General features: G+C 53.7%; 2 protein-coding genes across 20 annotated transcripts in view; one reads left to right on the forward strand and one right to left on the reverse strand.

The window, feature by feature from the left end:
• Emid1 (EMI domain containing 1) overlaps positions 1–20,138 on the reverse strand; it is a 46,058-nt gene extending 25,920 nt beyond the window's left edge. For 4 of the 16 annotated variants that reach the window (NR_163830.1, NM_001371000.1, NM_001371002.1 and 1 more), the window contains exons 1-5: positions 19,938–20,046; positions 12,111–12,224; positions 11,643–11,746; positions 3,170–3,247; positions 2,165–2,226 (exon numbers count right to left, since the gene is read on the reverse strand). Coding sequence is in view for 14 of the 16 variants with exons in the window: in NM_001371000.1 (NP_001357929.1) it covers positions 2,165–2,226; positions 3,170–3,247; positions 11,643–11,746; positions 12,111–12,224; positions 19,938–20,038 (459 nt within the window). In the remaining 2 variants the exon portion in view is untranslated. Of the gene's footprint in view, positions 1–1,889; positions 1,989–2,164; positions 2,227–3,169; positions 3,248–3,812; positions 3,901–11,642; positions 11,747–12,110; positions 12,225–17,737; positions 19,374–19,937 lie in introns of those variants that run through there. The other 12 variants (NM_001371001.1, NM_001371003.1, XM_011243663.3 and 9 more) reach the window with 9 other exon arrangements.
• Positions 3,674–5,572, forward strand: Gm39572 (predicted gene, 39572). 4 transcript variants are annotated; one of them, XR_003949633.1, is made up of 3 exons: positions 4,030–4,216; positions 4,533–4,676; positions 4,842–4,898. XR_003949633.1 is itself a non-coding variant. In XM_030246457.1 (2 exons), exons 1-2 carry the CDS (start codon positions 3,770–3,772, stop codon positions 5,307–5,309), a joined length of 915 nt encoding a protein of 304 aa, XP_030102317.1. In that variant the 5' UTR covers positions 3,674–3,769; the 3' UTR covers positions 5,310–5,572. The 4 variants fall into 4 exon arrangements, 1 of the variants encoding a protein (XP_030102317.1); XR_003949634.1 differs by having other exon boundaries at positions 4,031–4,216; positions 4,573–4,676; XM_030246457.1 differs by lacking the exon at positions 4,533–4,676 and having other exon boundaries at positions 3,674–4,216; positions 4,842–5,572.
• Positions 20,139–20,927: the final 789 nt, after the last annotated feature.

Genomic DNA, 20,927 nt, shown 5'->3' on the forward strand with positions numbered 1-20,927 from the left:
GCTCAGATGTCATCAGAAGTGACTTTTTCAAGTCAGACAATTCATAATTTGCACCATGGAACAGTTAGCCATTTCGCACTGCCGCTGCCACCCAAGTGAGCTCTGTGATCATGGGATCTGCTGGCCACAATTGCATGCTGCTGCTGGCAAAGTTCCACTGGGGTGGGGCGGGATGGGAGAAACAGTGTGTGTGTATTTCTATTGTGTTTGCGAGTGTGTCTATGTGAGGGTGTGTGTCTATGTAATGTGTGTCTGTGCATCTGTGTGTGTGTGTGTCTGTGTGAGTTTGACTGTCTGTGTATCTATATGTGTGTGTGTGTCTGTGTACGTGTGTGTCGAGTGTGCGTATGTGTGTATATGTGTGTATGTCTATGTGTATCAAAGTGTGTGAGTGTGTCTATGTGTGTCAGAGTGTGTGAGTGTGTGTATGTGTGTATATGTGTGTGTGAGTATGTGTGTGTGTGTGTATATGTGTGTGTGTGTGTGCATGTGTGTATATGTGTGTGTGCATGTGTGTATATGTGTGTGTGTGCGCATGTGTGTATATGCTAAAGATTGAACACACTGCCTCCTATATACCAAAAAAATACTATGCCACTGAGATTTTGCAGGGAAAACTGGAGGAGTCTGACACCCACACCCACACAGGGCCAAGGATGAAGATTCTGCAAGTACTCGCAGCTCCTGACCAATGGTCAGGAAAAGGAACTATGGCCACCGACTGTGGTCTGTCTTCACAGCAGATGGTTTGTAATTATGTAACCACTCCTTCAGGGATCTGGCTTCCAGATTTCCCTCTGACAGTTAACACTTTACTAAACTTTGTTACATGTGATCAGGACAAGTTCCCAGAGGAGGGACTAACAGAGCAAAGAGACAGTGTCGATCCACGCATGCTCAGAAAACCTGGAGGAAAAAAGATTAAGAGAGAAGAGCCAGTTAGAGATGGGCCAGCAGGCCAAAGCTTCTACAGGCAAGACTAACAACCTGAGTTCAATTCCTGGAACCCACACAGTAAAACAGAAGCACACTAGATTGTCCTTTAACCTCCACACACAACATACCACTTGCGTGCCACCAAACACAAATAAATAAACATTTTTTAAAAAAAGGTGACAGCTCATGGCTGTAATCCCAGTTACTCAGGAGGTGGAACCAGGAGGATCTAGAGTTCAAGAGCAGCCTGGACAACACAGACATACACCACTTAAGAAGAAGAGTAAAGAAAAAGGATGGTTTTGTAGCTCAGTTGATGAAGCACTTGCCTAGCACGCAAGAAGACCTGGGCTTGATCCTAGCACCCCAGAAAGCAGATGTGGTGGTCTACACGGTAATCCTAGCAAGAAGTGGGCACAGGTAGAAAGTCATTCTCAGCTACGCAGCCAGTTTGAAGCCAGTCTGGGATACATGAGGCCCTCTCAAAAAACAGAGGGGGCAGTGAGATGACTCAGTGGGCAGAGATCTGTCACTGAATTTGATTCCTCAGACCCACGTGTTAGATGGGGAGAGCCCTTCCACGTACAATAAAAGGCTTTAAAAAGATAGGTGGTCTCTGAGTTAGGCACAGTCTGGTCTATAGAGTGAGTTTCAGGCCAGCCTGGGTTACACGGTGAGATCTTGCCTCAAAAGTTGCCCGTTTCCTCTCTGAGGCACAGGTGGTCTCTGTAATTGGTTTTCTGGATTTCTGAGGTTTTTCTGACTCTACATTCAGAATCCTGTATATTGTCAGATTTTATAATTTCAAAACCCTTTTTCCCTTGAGATAACTTGGGATGTGTAATGGGCAATTTCGTTTTCAAGCTGGAAGATGGTATGGATGGGCAGGATAAAGGACAAAGGGAGGAGGCAGGCAGGGACTGTCATTGCTCTGGGGATATGTCATGGCTTACCTCACTGAGACTGGGTCTCATGGGAGGGGGCTTTAGGGCCTCGTGAAGGGATGGTGCACCAGGCTATAGGACTGTGCATCAGCTTCACGGGGAAGACACCTGAGGAGCAGAGGTCAGGGACCTGGATGGACACCAAGAGCAGGCTGGGCCATGCTGCCGGAAAGCAGTCTGACTGACCCATGAGTTGCCCTGAGAGTAGAAGTTCAAAGGATGGGCATGGAGGAGGATTACAGGAAGGAGGGGGCTCAGGGCAAGAGTGGGGGCTGCTCACCCACCTTGGCCTCCAGCGCCTTCAGCCTCTCTGTCAGCTCAGACACTTTGCTGCAGTTGAGACAACCTGTGGGCAGGGAGGAAGGCTGGACTAAGGCTAGGGGTCCTAGGTCCCCTGAGAGTCCTCAGCCCTGGGGAGAGGCAGGTAACCAATAACCCTAACCTATGGGGCACAGTGTGGGGTGGAGGTGCAGAGTCTGCAGCCCCAGATGGACAATACACCCGGGATTCCTTTCTCCCTGCTCAGGCTCTGCGGTCCTGATCCTAACCGTCTCAGCATCCAAATGATGACAACCCCGAGGCTACAGGCAGAAAATCCTTCTGTTTCCTATTGGGTAGGGGTTGGGCCTGAGCCTACCATCTCTGGGGATCAACGGACTACAGTTCGGATGCTACCGTCCTCACAGGTCACATTGGTTGTGCCACAGAGCCACGCTCCAGCTTCTCTGCCACTTATGATGGAACCTGTACAAACTAGCTGCTCTGGTCCCCACTGTAGCTGTGCATGTTACACAAACGCCACACAGGAGGCTCCTGAATTTGTGACAAGGTACAGTGAGGACTCAGCTCAGATGACCCAGGCCTGGTGCTACCCAGTCCTGGCTACGGCATCTTGGGCAGGGGCAGCCTCCACTTGACTCTTGGTTTCCTGCTATTGAATAGGCTCAACAAGGTCTTCTGGGAGTTATGGGCAGCTATGAGGTTTGAAAGCATCCAGCTTGGGTCTTAGGCACCCCAGAAAAACAGAGAATTAGCACAAAGAGGAAATTGGGAAGCTGGCCCTGTAACTACCCAAATCCAGCTGTCTTGGGGTGGCTGGCCCAATTCAGACTCCCCTCTAGGTGCTTTCTCCGCCTCCAGGCTGTCTGTCAGGGGACGAGGTAAAGTAGCATTACCTTGGCCCTTTACTGCTGGACCCAGCTGGCTTCCAGGGACAATTACTACTTGCCCTGGGTCTACCCTAGTTCTCCTCCAACCCAGAGGTCTCCAGAGGCCACCGCAGGACGCACCTGAGAGGGCTGTGGGCCTCACTGCCATCCGCCGCATGCCGCTGTCCGTCCACGTGGGCTCCAGGAGGCCAGGGGAGCCTGCAATGGAGGTACAGTGGGCTAAGAGTCTGCTGACCTGAGCGAGCCTTGCCTCCTTAGGCAGCCCTTCGTGCCTCTGTTACCCCAGCATGGACTTTTCTGCTCCCCTTAATACTGGGAGAAGCACTAGGAGGTCACACAGCAAGGAGGCAGGGACAAGGCAGCCTGCTTGATGGGGTGACCATCTGTGGGGCCATACAGAAAGCTGAAGGCTGCCCCAATGACCCCAGCTAGTGACAGAGCTAAGAGTTTGGAGCTGACAAGCTCAGCTCCCAGCTTTCTATTTCCTGATCTGTGTGATGTCTTCTCTGGACCTACCTATCATCCCATCGGTAAAACAGCACAGCAAGGCCTGTTCTTGTTTGTCAAGGCCAGGATAGGGTGATGTGTGCAAAGGGTCTACCATGCATATACAGGGCCCAGGTACACAGTAGGTGTTCAATAATGGCCTTGGCTAGTTGCCATGCTTGCTCTTCATACCCCACTCGCTAAGAAAAGGCCAAAGTGACTTTACATCTTTAAATGAAAGCCAGAGGGAGGCTGGCCGCCTGTTCCAGAAGCCTACCCGCTCCGCACCCAGCCTGCTCGGTCTGGTTTCACGGGCCTGGTTTTCCACACAGCTGGAGGGGCCGGCTAGCCAAGCCAAGGGTGGATGGCGCAACTGGAGGAGCTCTCCAGCCAGCAGTGGTAACTGCCCTCCTCAGCCCCCCATGCCTGCCTTTTAAGGCCATGAAGTGCCATCCATGGGGGAGACAAGACCCAAATAAGGCACCAGCCTGGCTGCTTGGACACGAGCTGTGGGCTGAGGCAGGGAGTGAGAGGCACCGGCAATCCAAACCAGACGGGTCTTTCTGGCCAGCCCCCAGCAGGGAGGCTGCCTGGCCTTGCTCCGGGTCCCAGTGTGCTCATGGATTTTTGCTCAGGCTGGGCGACTTACCTAAGAGTTCCAGAGGCCTGCAACTTGCTCAGGTACAGGATATAGAAATGGGGGTTTGCAGCCCTGGACAGGGGCAAGGATGGGGAGGGTGCCTATGGAGGGGACATTCCACTGTGGAGCAGGAATTGTGCCCAGTGGGTTCCATGGTCCAGCACAGCTCCACCAAGAGGTGGCTACTGCAGCTAACTTGTGTTCAGTGAGTGCACCCACGCATACACGCATACATGCATACATACACACACACACACACACACACACACACACACACACACGCCGATTTTGCACATCCCAAGCATCCCCCACATATGTCTTGTTTTGTTTTTGCCACTGCGAACGGGGACTATATAGTTCTAACAGACGGGGACACAGTGCCCTCCCCTGGTCCTAGGAACAGCCCTATGGATGGGCGAATAGAATCCTTCCTGCTTTCCTCCTGGGGAAACCGAGGCAGAGGAATGAAGTGCCTCCACCTCCCAAATGTCACGATTACAGGTGTGTACCATCACATCTAGCTTTATTTCTTAATTTTAGAGGAGGCTCTCCCTATGTAGCCCAGGCTGGCCTCAGACTTTTAATCCTCCTGCCTCAGCCTCCTTAGCGTTAGGATTAGCAGTGCGTACCACCATAGCTAGCTTCTTTTTCCTTTTTTCCCCACAGCACTTTCTATGTGTGCGTGCCATTGAAGATGTACTGATTATAGCAGTTCCCAGACGACTGGCACTTGTCTGTCCCTTGACTTCAGCTCCTGTCACACCAGGACAAGGACCTTGGCTATCTTGTACTTGCCAAGAAAAGTCCTGCAGGCACCTTGATAAAACTTCAGTTGTGAGCACACTCACACACAGGCCAGAAAGCCATTCACTCCCTGGAAGAACACGAGCCGGCCAAACCGTGCAGGTGACAGACACAGCAGCCCTGAGGTTCAGCACACAGATGCTCCTGTGGCACACAGGGTGTCCCCGAGTTATTGACTTGTGGCTGGAAGTCATTTTCCAAAGAATTTGGTTTGGGATATTTAGCCAAGAGCCATTAAGAACTAGAAAAAATGGCCAACAGGGCCGAGGGGGTGGGGCTCAGCTAGCAAAGTGCTCAGTGTGCATAGTTCAAGCCTTAGCACCAGTGTAAAAACTGGCTGTGGTGTACACGCCTATAATCCCTGTGCTGGAGACGTGGAGATGGGAGGGGGGACCTGAGGCTTACGGCAGCCCAGCCTAGCTGATTGCCGAGCTCCAGGGCCGGTGGGAGGCCCTGTCTCAAAAGAAAAGTAGGAAGAGCGAGGGAGACACCTAATATCAAGCTCCAGACTCCAGAAGCACACACCTGTGCTTGCCCACACATGTGTACACACACATATCCACACACGTGTCACACATACCCATGTACACACACACACATACATTATACACACATGTGAAAACTCACATATGCACATACACATTGCATACATGCATGTACACACATGTGTACATATATACACATACCTGGAGCAGCAGTACCCACAGAATAGCTTAACATGATTGTGAATTTCAATTAGAAAGGAAGGTTTAGTTGGATACGGCGGTGCACACCTGCACGTCCAGCATTCAGAGGGTGAGGCAGGAAAACCAGGAGTTTGAGGCCAGCCTGGTCTGAGAAGGCTCAGTGGCTGAAAGTGCCCACTGTTCTTTTAGAGGACTCCAGTGTGGCCCCCAGCATCATCCACATTGTTTGGCTCACAACCCCTATAACTGCAGCTCCGCTGGATACCTGCATTAACATATGCACACACACACACATACACACACACACACACACACACACACACACACAGAGAGAGAGAGAGAGAGAGAGAGAGAGAGAGAGAGAGAGAGAGAGATTATAAAAGGGGCTAGAGAGATGGCTCAGTGGCTAAGAGCACTTATTCCCTGTCCCCACCTCTCCAGACAAGGTTTCTCTGTGTAGCCCTGGCTGTCCTAGAACTCTCTCTGTAGACCAAGCTGGCCTGAAACTCTGAGATCTGCCTGCCCTGCCCCCTGGGTGCGGGGGAGGGGGGCGGTTAAAGGTATGCACCATCACTGCCTGGCTTAAGAGCACTTGTTCTTACAGTGGCCCTAGGTTCGGTTCCCAGCACCCACATGATGGCTCACAACTGTCTGTAACTCCGGTTCCAGAGGATCTGATGCACACACACACACACACACACACACACACACACACATACACAAGCAAAACACTTGTAAAAGTAAGTAAATCTAAAAGGAAAAAAATTAAGTGTAGGGCTGGGGAGTGGTCAGCTCAGTGTTGGACGGCTGGCCCAGCACAGGCAAGGCCCTGGGTCCCATCCCTAGCAGCAAAGCAGAGAAGAAAGAAAAGGCAAGTTTAAGGAAACAACAAAACTCAGAGAGGACCAAAGATCCTGAGCTTACATTCAGAGTTCACAGAAACCAGCCAAACCTCCCAAGCTCAGATAAACAGTCAAGAACACTTCTGGAGCCGTGCCCTGCTGTAAGAGGGCCCTTTAGTGTACACAGCTTAGTACAGATGCTGTGGGTAGGGATGGCCTGCTATGGCTAAGACATTCCATCCCTCCCCTTGGTGTTTGGCCAGAGACCCTAAAGCAGGCTCATAGTTGAGGCCTCCCTGTCCTGAAATCCTCCTCTAACACCATATTCTATCCCAGGAGACCATGAACCAGGGATCACATGACTCTGGGGCACCTCCACTACATCAAGGTCCCCAACCATCTGCGTGTGTACATCGCAGGCCCTAATTCCTACAGCCACGGCTCCTATGTCACCTCCTCTGGAAGTCCTCCTAGTCAGCCCAGGTCTCCCGCCAGGGCCGAAGCCCTGCTGAAGTGCTCATCGCTCAGTGTGCTGGCCCCTTTAAGGCTGGTGGTGCACTCTGCAGTTTCTAGCCCTGTGCCCCACTCCTGTAGCAAGCGGCCTTCCACATGCCAGGGCACAGAAGAACGGAGACCCAGAGAGGAAGGTTCTGCCCCGTTTATACAATAGGACGGGTAGCCTGGGTTAGAGCCTGCCCCGAACTGAGACTGAGTATGGAAGGAGTTTGGGGGTCTCTGGGTTCCCTCAACGCTGTGACCTTTCTGGCCAAAGAGCAGAGCCAGGGGGGGCTTCCTTGGTCACATCCGACCGTCCGGGCTCACCTGGGTCAGTGACCACACAGATCGCGTGGCTACAGCCTTTCTAGCTGGGTCATGTCTCCTGTGTGAATTTACTTTGCAAATGTAAATATTTGTCCATGACCAGCCGGTGGCCTAAGCCAGGGCTTAGGTCAGAGCTGGGGCTCTCAGCTCTAAGACCCCTCCAGTCTAACCAGGGGGCCTCCGAGAAGGCTTGCTATGCACCTGGCCTGTTCAGGGCAGGCAAGTTTCCTTTAGTTTTTACACACTCACTTTCTGCCAGATCCATTCTGGGCACTGGAGCTAAAGGAGCCAACACCGGCAGAGTGGGGCCAGCTCAGTCAGCCTCTTCTAGGAGCACCAAGGGGACGAGACAGCCACTGTCAAGGCCCCAGAGCACAGGCAGGAGGCTGGTATGAGTGTCAGGTACATGTGTGTGGTATGAAGCTGGGCGTTCTAGGTAGGTAGAAGGACAGTACCCAGGGGGAGCAGCAGGAAGGGAAGGGGACGGTTGAGTCTTCCAGATGGAATGGGAGTGATGTGTGGTGGCCAGAGGTGGGATGGCTCAATATTTAGCCCTCAGGACTCAGCCTATAAGGCAAAGCACAGGTTTGGCTCTGTACCTGGCACCTGGCTGGCACAAGAAAGACCATGTGTGGGATGTGCCCAGCCCTGGAAAGTGGAGAGGGAAGCTGAGGGGCCCTGGAAGGGCATGGCCATGATCTGCCTCACTTCTGCTCCGAGGCTTTGGGGCTGTGATAGCTAAGCGAATGTCCATCTCCGGTTCCCCGCCACAGAGAACAAAGGTTGTGAGGGTCCCAGAAAGGGAAGAGAAAGACATAGTGGAAGACAGTGAACCAATGAAGGGAAGCAGAGGCTCCACATCTCCAAGGGAGCCATGAACAGAGGAGGGTGCGCCCCAGCTTCTCCAATTTTCCGTCTGGAGGTGCTCACAGCACCCCTCCTGTCTGAGCGCGCTCCCTGGGACGTCTCCAGCTGTGCTGCCTGCCACAGAGCGCAAACCCCACTCCAGAGGCAGTTTAACCCACTTTGAGTGGCTTCCCCCTGTCTGATCCTCACTGTGATGACACAGAGGACAGTGGCGGCTTCTCTGTCCCCTTATCACTGTCGTTGTAGGAAGGACTGGGGCAGGATGCCACTGGAGAGAGCCTGCCTACACTACTTACATGCCCACAGCGTCCGAGGGCCTAAACTTTATCATCTGGTCTATGGGACTGGTGCACAGCAGGACTGCAGGCAGCCCTTTGGCAAGTGATGTGGTGAGGAGGTGTATGGGGCAGATTACAGCAGCTCCACCCGCACGGATTCAGGCGCTGCTCCAAGGGATGTGACTGATACGCTCTTCCTCCCTTCCAGCCAGGGCCCTGGCACTGGGCCAACTCTCTGCCTGCCCTGCCTGTGTAGCATGTTTTGACCTTGGATCTTTCTCATACATTGTTTCCACAAGTAGGTGGCCAGGTATGCCTGGCCAAGTCATTTTTAGCCATACCGCTTCCTCTCAAAGCCTGGAAGGACCAAAGGATAGGTGAGTCTCAACTCTAGCTCTCTTATGCCCAGGCTGGTCTCTTCCCCTCTCTGAGCCTCACAGTCTCATCTGTAATAAGGGACCTTCACTGGTAGTCATAAACTGTGACTGAGACTGTCCCCACTCCCTGTCCCCATTCCTAATATACAGAAAGCAGCCCAGCCCACCAGCAGTACAGTCACTGGCTGGGCGAGCGTCTGGCTGAGGGACCAGGTCCATCGTGGAATCCTCACCCAGCACAGGCGAGACTTATCTGGAGTATGTAAAAGATGCCAGGCACAACTGTCCACTTTCTTTTTGTGAATCTGGAATGGCAGTGTTTGCCTTCCTCTGTGGCTGCTCCAGTCCCTGCTGCTAGTGGTGATGCAGCTCTGGAGCCCAGGGTCACGTCACAGTCATGGGACGGCCATGGAACAGCCGACATCAGGGGAAGCAGCTGGGAGAGGGTGGCCTAAATCCAGCTGTGGGAGGAAGGGCAGAGGCCAGGCTGGGCTGGAAATGTCCCCATGCCTCCCAAACCCCTACTCCAAGAACAGTTTCCCAGAATATTTGGGCTGGACACCTACACTCCTTAGCTCCAGCCTTGTAGGTGGGAACAGCCCCCCTGTCTCATCTACCACCATGCAGCCTGGCACACAACCTAATTTCAAGTCCGGGGAAGTGGACTCCATTCTCAGACTCAACAACCTCACAGGTGAGGGCCCTGAGCTTCAGATGGAGAGCCCAGACTGACACCTGACAGCCTGGCGCCCTTTACTAAATACTCACACACACCCTGGTTTGGTTTGGTTTTGAGATAGGGTTTCACTGTATAGCTCTGGCTGTCCTGGAACTCATTATGTAGACCAAGCTGGCCTTGAACCCACAAAAATCTGCCTGCCTCTGTCTCTTAAATGCTGGTATTAAAGGTGTGCACCACCATGCCCTGCCCTGCTACCCACTACACACAGAGACACACAGACACAGATACACACATGTACACTGTAGATAGGCACACTGTTTAGATGGCTGTCCTGCAGGCCAGGGCTCTTGTGTAATGCTTGAGGAGTTCTGAGCTAAGGGTTCACAGCTGGTGGATGGTGAAGCTGGCCTGGCTCCCAAGCTCTGGGTACCGTGTCCTCAGGCTGAGACCTGAAGGCCCCACAGAGGGAGTGGTAGACCCTGAGAGTGGCTGGCACACAGCCTCCTGCAGCTGCCCACACATGTCCTCTGGCCTCCCTCACCTGCTCGCCAAGGCCCCAGGTATACAGTAGCTACTGCCTGATAAGGCCTCACCTGAGCTCCCACACCCTGGGATTTGCCCACAGTACCCCTGTGGTCTCCCTGGAAGCTGCCCCTAGCAGCCAGCTTTCCTTTCTACCCTTGGGACACCTTCTACCTTCTCTTCTATTGGTGGGGAGGACACTGGTTCAGGCTTCTAGCCTCCCACATTGACTGTGTGGTTCCCCTGCAGGGTGTTTGATCTAGGGCATGGCCGCTCTGTTCCTCTCCAGCTCTACTGGAGACCCCTGTCTCAGAACTGTGCAACCCTCTCCTATCTTGTTTTTCCGTCAGTTTGGGCCCAGTGTTATCCCTATCTTCAGCTCCATGTTAGCGATGGAACACAGAGCTTTGTATGCACTAGGCAAGTACTCTATTGATGAGCCCTACCCCATTCGAAATGGACTATGGGCCTTTAACTCCGCCTCTCTGCCCTCAGTTTCTCCATCGTGAGTTGGCAGGAGGTGGGGCTTCACTCAGCTCCTTGCTCCCCTGATGCAGAGCCCCGCTTATGTGTTCCTGTTTATGGAATCGGGACATATCTGTGTGCTGTGGGGCCTTCTCTAAAGCCAGGCTCTCAGGCTGATTCCGGGCCACTTTATTCCCAGTAGGGCCACCCCTGGGTGTGAAGCACACGACCCTTTCACCCCTGCTGCCATGGGCTCAACCAGGCAGTGAAGCAGCCCAGAGCCCAGCAGCACAAGAGACAGGAAGGCCCAGAGAGAGCTGCAGGCTCCGGTGCTGAGCCACCCCCAAAATAACATGCAGATGGGGAATGTGTGAAAGGGGACCCCAGGATGGAACATGGATGAATGTATCCCAAAGACTCAAGATAATACTGACCCCCCTTCCTACCAGGCTCAGATAGCTCTTGGCCTGCAGATGCCGTGGGCTTTGCTATCCTCTGGGAGCATCTGGATGGATTTCTCCAGTGCAGAGCCTGAGTGCTCAACATCCCACAGGCTGAAGTGCTCTGGCCCTCAGGGCGGCACTGTTGGCGGTCCCTTTAAGAGGTGGGGCCGATGGGCTGGGGATGTAGCTGAGTTGCTAGAATGTTTGCCCAATGTGCATAAAGCACCTAGCATGGTAGCACACACCTATAACCCCAGCGCTGACAGATAGAGAAAAGAGGAACAGAAGTTTGAGGTTATCCTTGGCTACACAGAAAGTACAAGACTAACCTGGGCTACAAGAAACTGTTTTTCTACATTAGTCATGTGATGCGCTCCTGCCATGATGTGCCTCCTCCTCAGGCCTGAAGCCCAAAGACCAAAATGTGAACCAGAATAAACCCTTTTGCTCTGTAAATGCATTGCCAGACGTATTCTGTCACAGTGATGGAAAGCTGGCTAACACAAGTTAGAAACAAACAAACAAACAAACAACCCAGCTCGGGATGGCAGGACTTCAAAGGAGGTGGCACAACAGATATGAGAATCTCCTGGGTCCTGAAGAGGCAGCGGTCACTAAGGGGCCCGATGGCATGGGAAGCACTTCACAATCTGTCCCAGGCCCAGGTCCCAGGTCCTACCTTCCTCACAGGTCACCCCTGAATGTCCAGGGCAGCACCTCCATTCTCGGGCCGTCACTGTCTTGTACGTCACTTTGTACAAGGGTCTCACCACGGTTCTGTAGCTGAAAGAAAGGCCAGGTATCCTGGCTCAGACAGGGTCTGCCACTACTGTTCCCGCCGCAAGAAAGGTGCCACCCCTGAGACAAAGCCAGCTTTCCAGATCCTCTTCCACATCGATTCTTGGGTTTCGGTCTTTACTAACCACCATGACCATGAGGGTCTGGATTTCCGCTGCTGGCTGGGCTAGCCTGCCCTAACTGTGCTGCTCAGAGCTCTGAAGTTTCCTCCTTACACAATGCTGCCTTTGTCCCACCCATCCGAGGCCCCCAGCCTTCTCGGGCACCCTATGCAATCACTCAGGCCTTCGCCCGTGTTGGGCCCCAACCTGCAGAGCCAGTGTTCCATCCCCACCACAATTCTGCTCACCTGTTCCCAGGGCAGCCCATGGGCCACGGGCAGTTCTGTAGCACTCGCTGGAGGTAGGTACCATTTTGCACGTGGCAGGAGACAGTCCGGGTCACCACGTAGGAGCACCAGTTCCTGAGACAAACCCACAGAAGGGAAGCTCAAGGGGCAGGTCCAGGACACCAAGAGGATGGGGTGGAAGGGACCATGTGTTCTCCCGCGCCCCCAGTCTCCAGGCAGAGATACCACTGGGCTCTCTGTGTCTTTTAGGTGAAGGTTTTACAGAGCCTGCAGCTCGTGGGTGAACTCAATGGTCCTAACTTCATGCTCCCAGGAGGCCTTAGAGAGCAAGCTGAAGGAGCAGGGTGGGTGGGGCAGGATCTAGTCACTGGGGCTCTGCCTCCTCTATGCCTGCTCGCCAACCTTGAGCTACGGCTCCGCCAGTTGAACCAGCTGAAGCATACCATTTCAAAGTTACAGAACCTTCGCTTCTTTCTTAGGAGAAACATTTTCAGTCAGGGATTAAGAGGCAAGCTGTGGGGTCCGCTGGAGCTGGACGGGCAGCTACCCACAGAGACCACTGTAGCCTCCCTCAGTCTTCCCCATGTGTGAAGTGGCCCTTACGTCAGGGTGCAAGAACGTAAATAAAGGAACAGCAGAAGGCCAGGTACAGCTCTGGTGCAGCAAGTGTCCCAAGGCAGGCTGTTGTGGGTGTCTGAGAAGGACAATGTTCTCTCTGCCCCAGAGGTGACAGTTTGACAAGGATCGTTTATCCTATGGCTATGCACACCTATCTACACATGCGCGGAAGCGGAGCGCTTGCTTGTCTCTACTTTATTTTGGTGATTGTTTATTTAAGACAGAATCTTGCCTGGCAGTGGTGGCACATGCCTTTAATCCCAGCACTTGGGAGGCAGAGGCAGGAGGGTTTCTGAGTTCGAGGCCAGCCTGGTCTACAGAGTGAGTTCCAGGACAGCCAGGGCTATACAGAGAAACCCTTGTCTCGAAAAACAAAAAACAAAAAACAAAAAACAAACAAAAAACAAAAAACAAAACAATACAAAAAACCCAAAAAACAAAAAACAAGGACAGAATCTCTTTAAGTATTCCAGGCTGGTCCCAATGATCCTCCTGCCTCTGCTTCCTAACTCTGGGACCACAGGCATGCACCATTTCACAAGCTCTCGTCCTTTCTGGAAGCTTCTGGCTGTGTGTGTCAGCTGGTTCTCAGGTTAGCCCATGGAGGCCTAGCCTTCTGTCGTGACCTTATAGCTGCTCTCAGCACTAGGACAATCCTCACCTTTCCCTGGGTCAGGAAGTGCTCCTGCCAAGCCCTGCTGCCCTTTCCATCAGCTTCCCTCCCCCTGGACATTTTCTCCGCTTGGCTGGTTCTATCAAGGCCAGAGAGATGAGGGGAACTTCCTTACACACTGAGGCTGGCTCTCCTGGGGTGGTAGAGGTAGGGCAGCTGGGTGGGGGTAGGGGTTGCTGGACTGGTGCAGGGTGGGAGACAGGGACATTCCAGGTGTTCAGCAGCCCTCAGCCCAGCCTGAGGTCAGGAGCCCAGGGTAATTTGCTGGGGCACAGGAAGGAGGAGATGGTGTCAGGTGGCCTTTCCCAGCCTGGGCTGTCTTCCCCAGCGGAGGCTCTTTGTGGCCTTGAGCTCAAGGTCAGCAGGTTCCCAGGGTGGGACCTTCACAGAACCACGGACCATGTCTCAACCAACTCAGGGAGGAGATGGAGCCAAAGGCCAAGCCTGGGCTCAACTCGGGCTCTGTGCCTCAACCTGATGACATGCTGTCTTCTCTTCCTGGGGCCTCAGTTTCCTCTCTAAAATGGAGGGACATCTTTCTGGCTTAGTAGAAAACCATTTAAATATCCCTAGCATGTAGTAAGTGCCCAGTGTGTGCAATCTGGCATCCAGACGGGTCGGTCATCTGTGCTGTCCCAGAGAGGGGACATCAGGATCAGCGAGGCAGGGCCTGACCTTTCTCACATCCACAGAGGGGGACACGGGAAAGGCACAAACCAGCTGCCTAATTCTGCAAGGTAAGGGGACTAGGGGATGGGTGGATAAGCACAGCAGGTCCTGAGGGCGCAAAGGAGGACCATGGCTCCATCCACGGCAGTCCCTAGCCACGCTCATGCCACTAGCTGTGTCTGCACTCTGAAGGCTGAGTCTCTTGGCCTAGCCCAGGAGTCTCACTCCCACCTCAGAAAAATAAAAAAGAATGGCAAATGGCTGAGCTGTAAATGCCTGAGGATCAAAGTTGAATCCCTGGAACCCGCATAAGGGTCGAAAGAAAACCAGCTTCCCAGAGTTACCTCCACACTAGTGTGACCCGTACCACCAGCACACCCACACACCAACACACACCAACACACACACACACACACCAGCACACCCACACACCAACACACCAACACCCACCCACACACACTGACACACCGAGACACACACACCAACATACCAGCACACCCACACACCCACACACCAACACACACACACACACACACACCAGCACACCCACACACCAACACACACACACACACACACACACCAGCACACCCACACACCCACACACCAACACACACACACACACACACACACACACACACCAGCACACCCACACACCCACACACCAACACACACACACACACACACACACCAGCACACCCACACACCCACACACCAACACCCACCCACACACACTGACACACCGACACACACACACCAACATACCAGCACACCCACACACCAACACACCAACACCCACACCCACACCCACACCAACACACTGACACACCGACACACACACACCAACACACCAACACCCACACACACACACACACACCCCAGCACACCAACACACACACAAGGTATCTATATATCTATATCTACATCTACATCTATATATCAATGTAGATATGTAGATATATAGGTATATAGATATATAGATATATAGAGAGAGTTGTTTTTTTGAGACAAGGTCTCTTTATGTGGTCTGGTCTTAGCTGCCCTGGGACTCAATATGTAGAATAGGCTGACCTCAAACTTGCAGAGATCAACCTGCCTCCTCCTCCAGTGCGCCAGAATTAAGGGTGTGAATACCCAAACCCAAACAATAATTTTAGAAACTTTAAAAACAAAACAAAACAAAACAAAAACACCAAGTCCCCACCATGTAGAGACTCATATCCCCGGAGCCGGCCTGCAGGCTGCTGGGTTGTACCCAGCAGGTAGGAGCATAAGCAAGTGTGTAAAACTTAACATCCAGTTCAGGGCTCCAGGGACTCCCAACTCAGGCTGGTCCAGGACTCCTGAGTGAAGGAAGGGAGAGAGGATCACCTGGGTATCGCTCAGAAGCTTGAGGCTCAGGCACCCTTGGGGCCCAGATGAGCATCGTCTGTGCAAGCTCACACATACAGCTTGGGGGCGTCTGTGGGCACGCACAGGTGGAAGCACTTTCGAGGGCATGTGTACCTACAAAGGCTTGGAAATGTGTGGGCAAGGACATGCACAGACCCACAAAGCACACAGACTTGTATACAAAGATCAAAGCCCACACAAGACAACATGTTCCTGCAGAAAAGCCTGCCCACCATGCAAACGTATCTCACACGCTCTCGAGCACACACACACACACACACACACACACACACACACACACACACTGTGGATAGACAGAGGTCATGTCCTGTGCATGTTTCCACACAAGCGCACAGTGCCGTATAATCTCGCCAGGCACACACGTGTGCTCATACACAAACTGGCAGAGGCAGGTGCAGCAGGGCTCGCATGCATTAGAGTCTGTGCACATTCATCCATGCGTCGCATGCATGTGAACATCCCCTCCCCCGGCTGTGGACCAGGCGAGGGACAGTGTGTCCTTTTCCCTAGAGGGAGGGAGACATTTTCCCCTTCCTTAATTAAAGGTCTTAATTAAAGGCTGTTCTTTGGTATTTGCTACATGGTGAACTCTAACCCCTAGGAAGGACATTTGGAGCCAGTAGCTGGCCAGACATTTTATAGAGGAAGGGACACTTAGACCTGGTGGAGTTCAAGGTTAGCACCTGGTGGTCAAGCTCACAGGCCACAGCATAAGCGTAAGGCCCCCTCTTGCTGATATTTCAGGAATATCAGGAGAGTTTTCTTGTTTTTTTTTTTTTTTACATTTATGTATGTGCACATGTGTGTGCATATATGTATATGTATTTGCATGTGCATTTGTGTGTTTGCTATGTATATATATATATATTTGTATGCATGTGTGTATATGTATCTGTGTGTGTGCATGTTACATGCATGTGTGTGCGCACACATGTGCACAGGCCTAAATGTGTATGAAGTCAGAAGCCAAGTTGTGGAAGTCAGTTTGTTCCTTCTAAGGTGGGTCCTGGGAATTGAACTCAGGTCATCAGGATTGGTAGCAAGCACCTTTACCTGCTGAGCCATCTCAATGGTCCGTGCAAACAGCTTTTTTTGCAAAGCATTCATCATGTGTGGTCACGCTGGCCATGGAATTCAGTCCACCCTGGCTCCGCATTGTCCCCAAGTCCCGCTGCTTCAGTCCTTCACTCTGCTCACACCTCTTGAGCGTTCTTGTGGCCAAGCTGCCCCTTCTCCCACTTTGATCTTTAGAATCTATTTACAGAGCTCCACCCCCTCACTCTGGCAACTTCTATGCATCCTTTGGGTCTTAACCTCAAGGTCCACACAGGCACAGCAGCTCTGAGCCATATTCTCTCCCACAAGTGAGGGGAAGAGAGCCTAAGCAGGGACCGGGTCCGTACAGAAGTCAACCCAGGCCTGCTCAGAGGTGTTTATTAATTGACTGTGTGACTGAACACAGTAGACTGGGCAGAAGAGTGAAGACCCAGGGCTTTCAGAGAGACAGCCCACCATCCTGAGGACTTCCTTCCCTGGGGTGTGGTCAGTGATAAGGTGCCTGAGAGCCAGGCAAGGCTGAGCTGGGAGGTAGGGCCTGGGCAGGGCTGGAAGGAGACAATACAACCCTTCCTGTCCCCCCCCCACCACACACACACACCTTGACCCACTCAGCACCCCCAGAGCCTCCAGAGGCCACCAAAGGGGGAAGAAACAGGCCAGACCAGCTCAGCCTGGCACCAGCCACCCTCTCTAGTGGACCTACACACTGCCCTCCACTTCCCGCAGCGAGGGGCCCAGGGGACTTTGTCTTCACAGGGCCCAGGGCTGCGATCCGGAACAGAGATAGGAGCTAATTGCAGAAGGCAGCCAAGCGGGCCAGGGGCCAAGGGCCGTTATGAAAAGAAGAGCAAAGAACTGAGGCTGAGGTGGGGGTGGGGTGACAAGAGCCAGAACCCGAGCCACATCCTGAACCACACCAGGATGCGCCTCCGGTCCCGGGACAGTTTCCCTGGACCTTGCTATGCCCATCTGCAAATGGAGAGAGCAGAATGGCTTCCACGCACAGTGCTCTCAGCAAGCCTTCCCCTACTGTCCATCCGTCATGCCCTGGGGTGCCACAGTCAGCTATGGCAGACGACAGCCCAGCTGGAGGGGGCCAGGGTCTTCCCTTGGGGCCCAGGACACTAAAGTCATATCTTCACAAGGTTCCGTGAGCTTTACATATCAGGAAACTGAGGGTCTGAGAGGAGGCACCTACCTGGGTTAGCCATGTGGGCGTAGAACTGGGATATGTGAATGCTGGAACCAGTCAGAGAAGTAGGGCTGAGGCGAGGAGGGATGTCACAGGGCCAGGAAGTCATCCTACTATGGGATGCGGACTGGCAGCAGCCAAGTGTTCCAAGGTGGCTCTGCAGAGCCCCTGGGCATCCTAGTTGTAGGGGCTCAGTCTCACCACATTCCTGGGGTTGGGGGTGGCCCTTTGGATGCCTTCCCGGGCCTCCCCCTCCTCAGCACAAAGCCTCTTTTCTGCCTTCAGTCCCTCAGCTGCCAAGGGGTGCCCGGGGCGCCTGGCTGGGAGTGGAGGAAGGGTTGACAAGGCGCAACATCCTCATACTGTCTCCAAGATACTGAGACAGGGCCACGAGGGGAGGTCCCGGCAGCTAACGTCCACAGGTAACTCTGGTTTTAGGTCCCTACCCTACTTCAAGATGGTAACCAGTGGGGCCCCAATGTGCGTGGCCTGTGCTCTCAGAACAAACCTTCAGACACAGGATAAGCAAAAGGGGAAACTGAGGTTCACGGCCATCAGTCTCGGTGTCTGTAAAATGGGTATGAGGGGGCTGCTGCAAGAGCTTTGTGACAAGACTATACAGAGGGACAGACTGGGTGAAACCCAGACACCTGCCCACAGGCAGAGTCCCCACACAGGAAGCCGGGGACACGGAGTACAACTCGGAAGTGGTGGCCTTGGGCCAGCTGGAGGGAAGTGTCTCACCCATCACCCCAAGTCTGACCCCAGGAAGCCCTAGATCCTCACCCCTCTTATGTGGGGCTTACTCTATGAAGTGGGACAGATAATTCCCCACTCTCAGACTTTGTTTCTTTCTCTATAAAACAGACAGCAGAGAGAAGCAAGCCTAGATAGCAGCTGGGAAGGTTCTAGAAGCAATGGATGCAGGAAAAGTGCCAGCCCACACCAGCTGTGGTTGGCACACTGTAGGGGTGCTGTGGCATCTGCCACATCTGCCACTCGGCTGTTCCCATCTCAGACAGCTAACTGCCTGACCTCTGCTGCCTCAGCCACTTCTACCCCTGAGCCTGCTCTACCCGGTCACCTGCTTTTGCTAGCTCCCAGGGGGGGTTGCTGGCCTCTGACCACAAGAAAGGGAAACTTCTAAAAAGAAAGAAGTGAGGCCACAGGGGGGTGGGGCCCTCACGGGCCTTTGAATGGGCTGAAAGGCCTAAGAGGCCTGGTTAGTCCACATTGTCTGTCCTGGAGACAGGGGCAGGGGCTACAGGCAGAGCAGGGGCCAGGGCAGGTTCAAACTCTGCCATCGAGTCCAGAAAGGGAGAGCTGAATCCCAGCTCTTCCATGAATACCCACCACGAGCACATTAGTCTCAGTTTGCCCCTCTATTGAGTGGGGACAAGTTTCCCTACATCCTCCAGTCTTGAAGGCACTGTCTAGAAAAAGCCCCACAGGACCCGATCCTGGGAAACACTCCACAAAGGCCGGCAGAGAGTCATAGGCTTTTGGGAGGTCCAACCAAATGCCAGGTCCCAGGGGGCCTCTGACACTGACCCACTGTGCAGTCTCCACCCCAGTCCTTCCTCCGAGTGAAATAAATAGCTGGGACATAAAAAAAGAAAAAAGAAAAAAAAAAAGAAAGAAAGAAAGAAGAAAAAGACAGTAGCAGGGGAAAAGAGAGGGGATTCCTGAAGGGCTGGCTAAGGGGTGATCCTGGCATTTTACATGTACATGAAGGGAAGGGGGGCTTGGGCGAGACCCACAGAAGTCCTGGGAAGCTCTGTTGCATTGCCATGGGTCCACCTTCTGGGGCCTCCGGGATCTCAGTAGGGGAGGCCGTCTGTTCTTTCACACAGAAGTAGGTGAGCCGGCTATCCTGAGCACAGCGTGCCAAACCCCTGCTCCCACTGCTTATGGTATAGAGATGAGCGATGGAGCCCCTGCAACAGTCTCGGACTGCCTCCGATGTCCCGGGATTGCAAGGAGCTGGGGTCGGGTCTCTGTCCCAGTCCTAGGGTTGCATGGAGCTGGGGTCGGGTCTCTGTCCCAGACCCTGAAGTTGCACAGAGCTGCGATCGGGTCTCTGCCCCAGTCGCGGGATTGTACGGAGCTGGGGTCGGGTCCCTGTCCCAGTCTCGGGGTTGCACGGAGCTGGGGTCTGCTTCCCTCACCCCAGTGCTGGGATTGCACAGAGCTAGGGGAGACTTACCTGCGACCCGAGAACCGGGCGCCCGGGACGCTCCACGCGGCGCCGCCTCCCGGGAGCAGGAGCCCGAGGCAGAGCAGCGTCCAGGCCCGCGGGCCGCCCATGCTGTCGTCCCCACCGCAGCCGCGGGCGCGCAGAGCCGGTTCCGGGCGGAGCAGGGCGGGGGCGCTCGGCTTCGCCCGCCCCTCGCCCCCCGCCCCCCGCCAACCCGGAAGCCGTCCGCGCCCCCGCCAGGACGCCCTCCAGGTGCCCACCTGAGCCGCAGACTGGGAAACTGAGGCCCTGGCCGCACCCGCCCCCTCGTCCCCGCAACGCTGCCAGGACCTGAACCCACCACTCCAGAGCGATCGCCTCTGGACGCACATCTTTGACATCTTTGCGGAACTGGGTTCCCGAAACACACAGGATCTTCCCATCGACCTAACACAGGCTTCCTGCGCGAGCTGTGCCATTGTCCCAGGCATCTCACCCCATACATCCTGCCCTGACTAAAGCTTTCATCACTCCGTGTTGGGCTGGCTAGGTCGCCCATGTTACGGAGGAGAAACCCGAGGCTCAGGTGCTCCCGCGTCCCCTAAGTGCAGTGACCCTTATACCTGTTTTACAGGGAGACACTAAGGCCCAGAGCACTCTGGCAGAGTAACCCCAGACCCACAATCCCCTCATCTCAGTGTTGGGGTCTAAGCACAAGTGTAGACAGCATTTTGGCATAGGCCTCAATTTCCCATTCCCTAAGGTAAGGACTGGCTGAGAGCAGAGGGCCTGGGTGGGACTCAGGCACATTCCACGCGGCATAGCAGGTGCGAGGAGTTTGCCTGTGCTGACATGATAGACTATTTGTGTGCATGGATAATGTTGTATGCATGCACGGCGCTGTAAACATGTATGTGCTGAATCTGTGTGTACACGATGTGTTTGTGAGCATGGGCAGTATTTGCTTATGTACGCCATATTTGAATGAACAATGTATGTGTTTGTGTGGTGGGCATGTGT

The sequence above is a fragment of the Mus musculus genome, chromosome 11 (genome assembly GCF_000001635.26).
Source record: "Mus musculus strain C57BL/6J chromosome 11, GRCm38.p6 C57BL/6J".
Taxonomy (NCBI): domain Eukaryota; kingdom Metazoa; phylum Chordata; class Mammalia; order Rodentia; family Muridae; genus Mus; species Mus musculus.

What these genes read in the sequence shown, in the direction of transcription:
- Gm39572 (XM_030246457.1), top strand. Translation starts at nt 3,770, where the DNA reads ATGAAAGCCAGAGGGAGGCTGGCCGCCTGTTCCAGAAGCCTACCCGCT. An exon ending in GAGGCCTGCAACTTGCTCAG is followed by an intron (nt 4,217 to 4,841) that starts GTACAGGATATA and finishes TTTTCCCCACAG; the next exon opens with CACTTTCTATGTGTGCGTGC.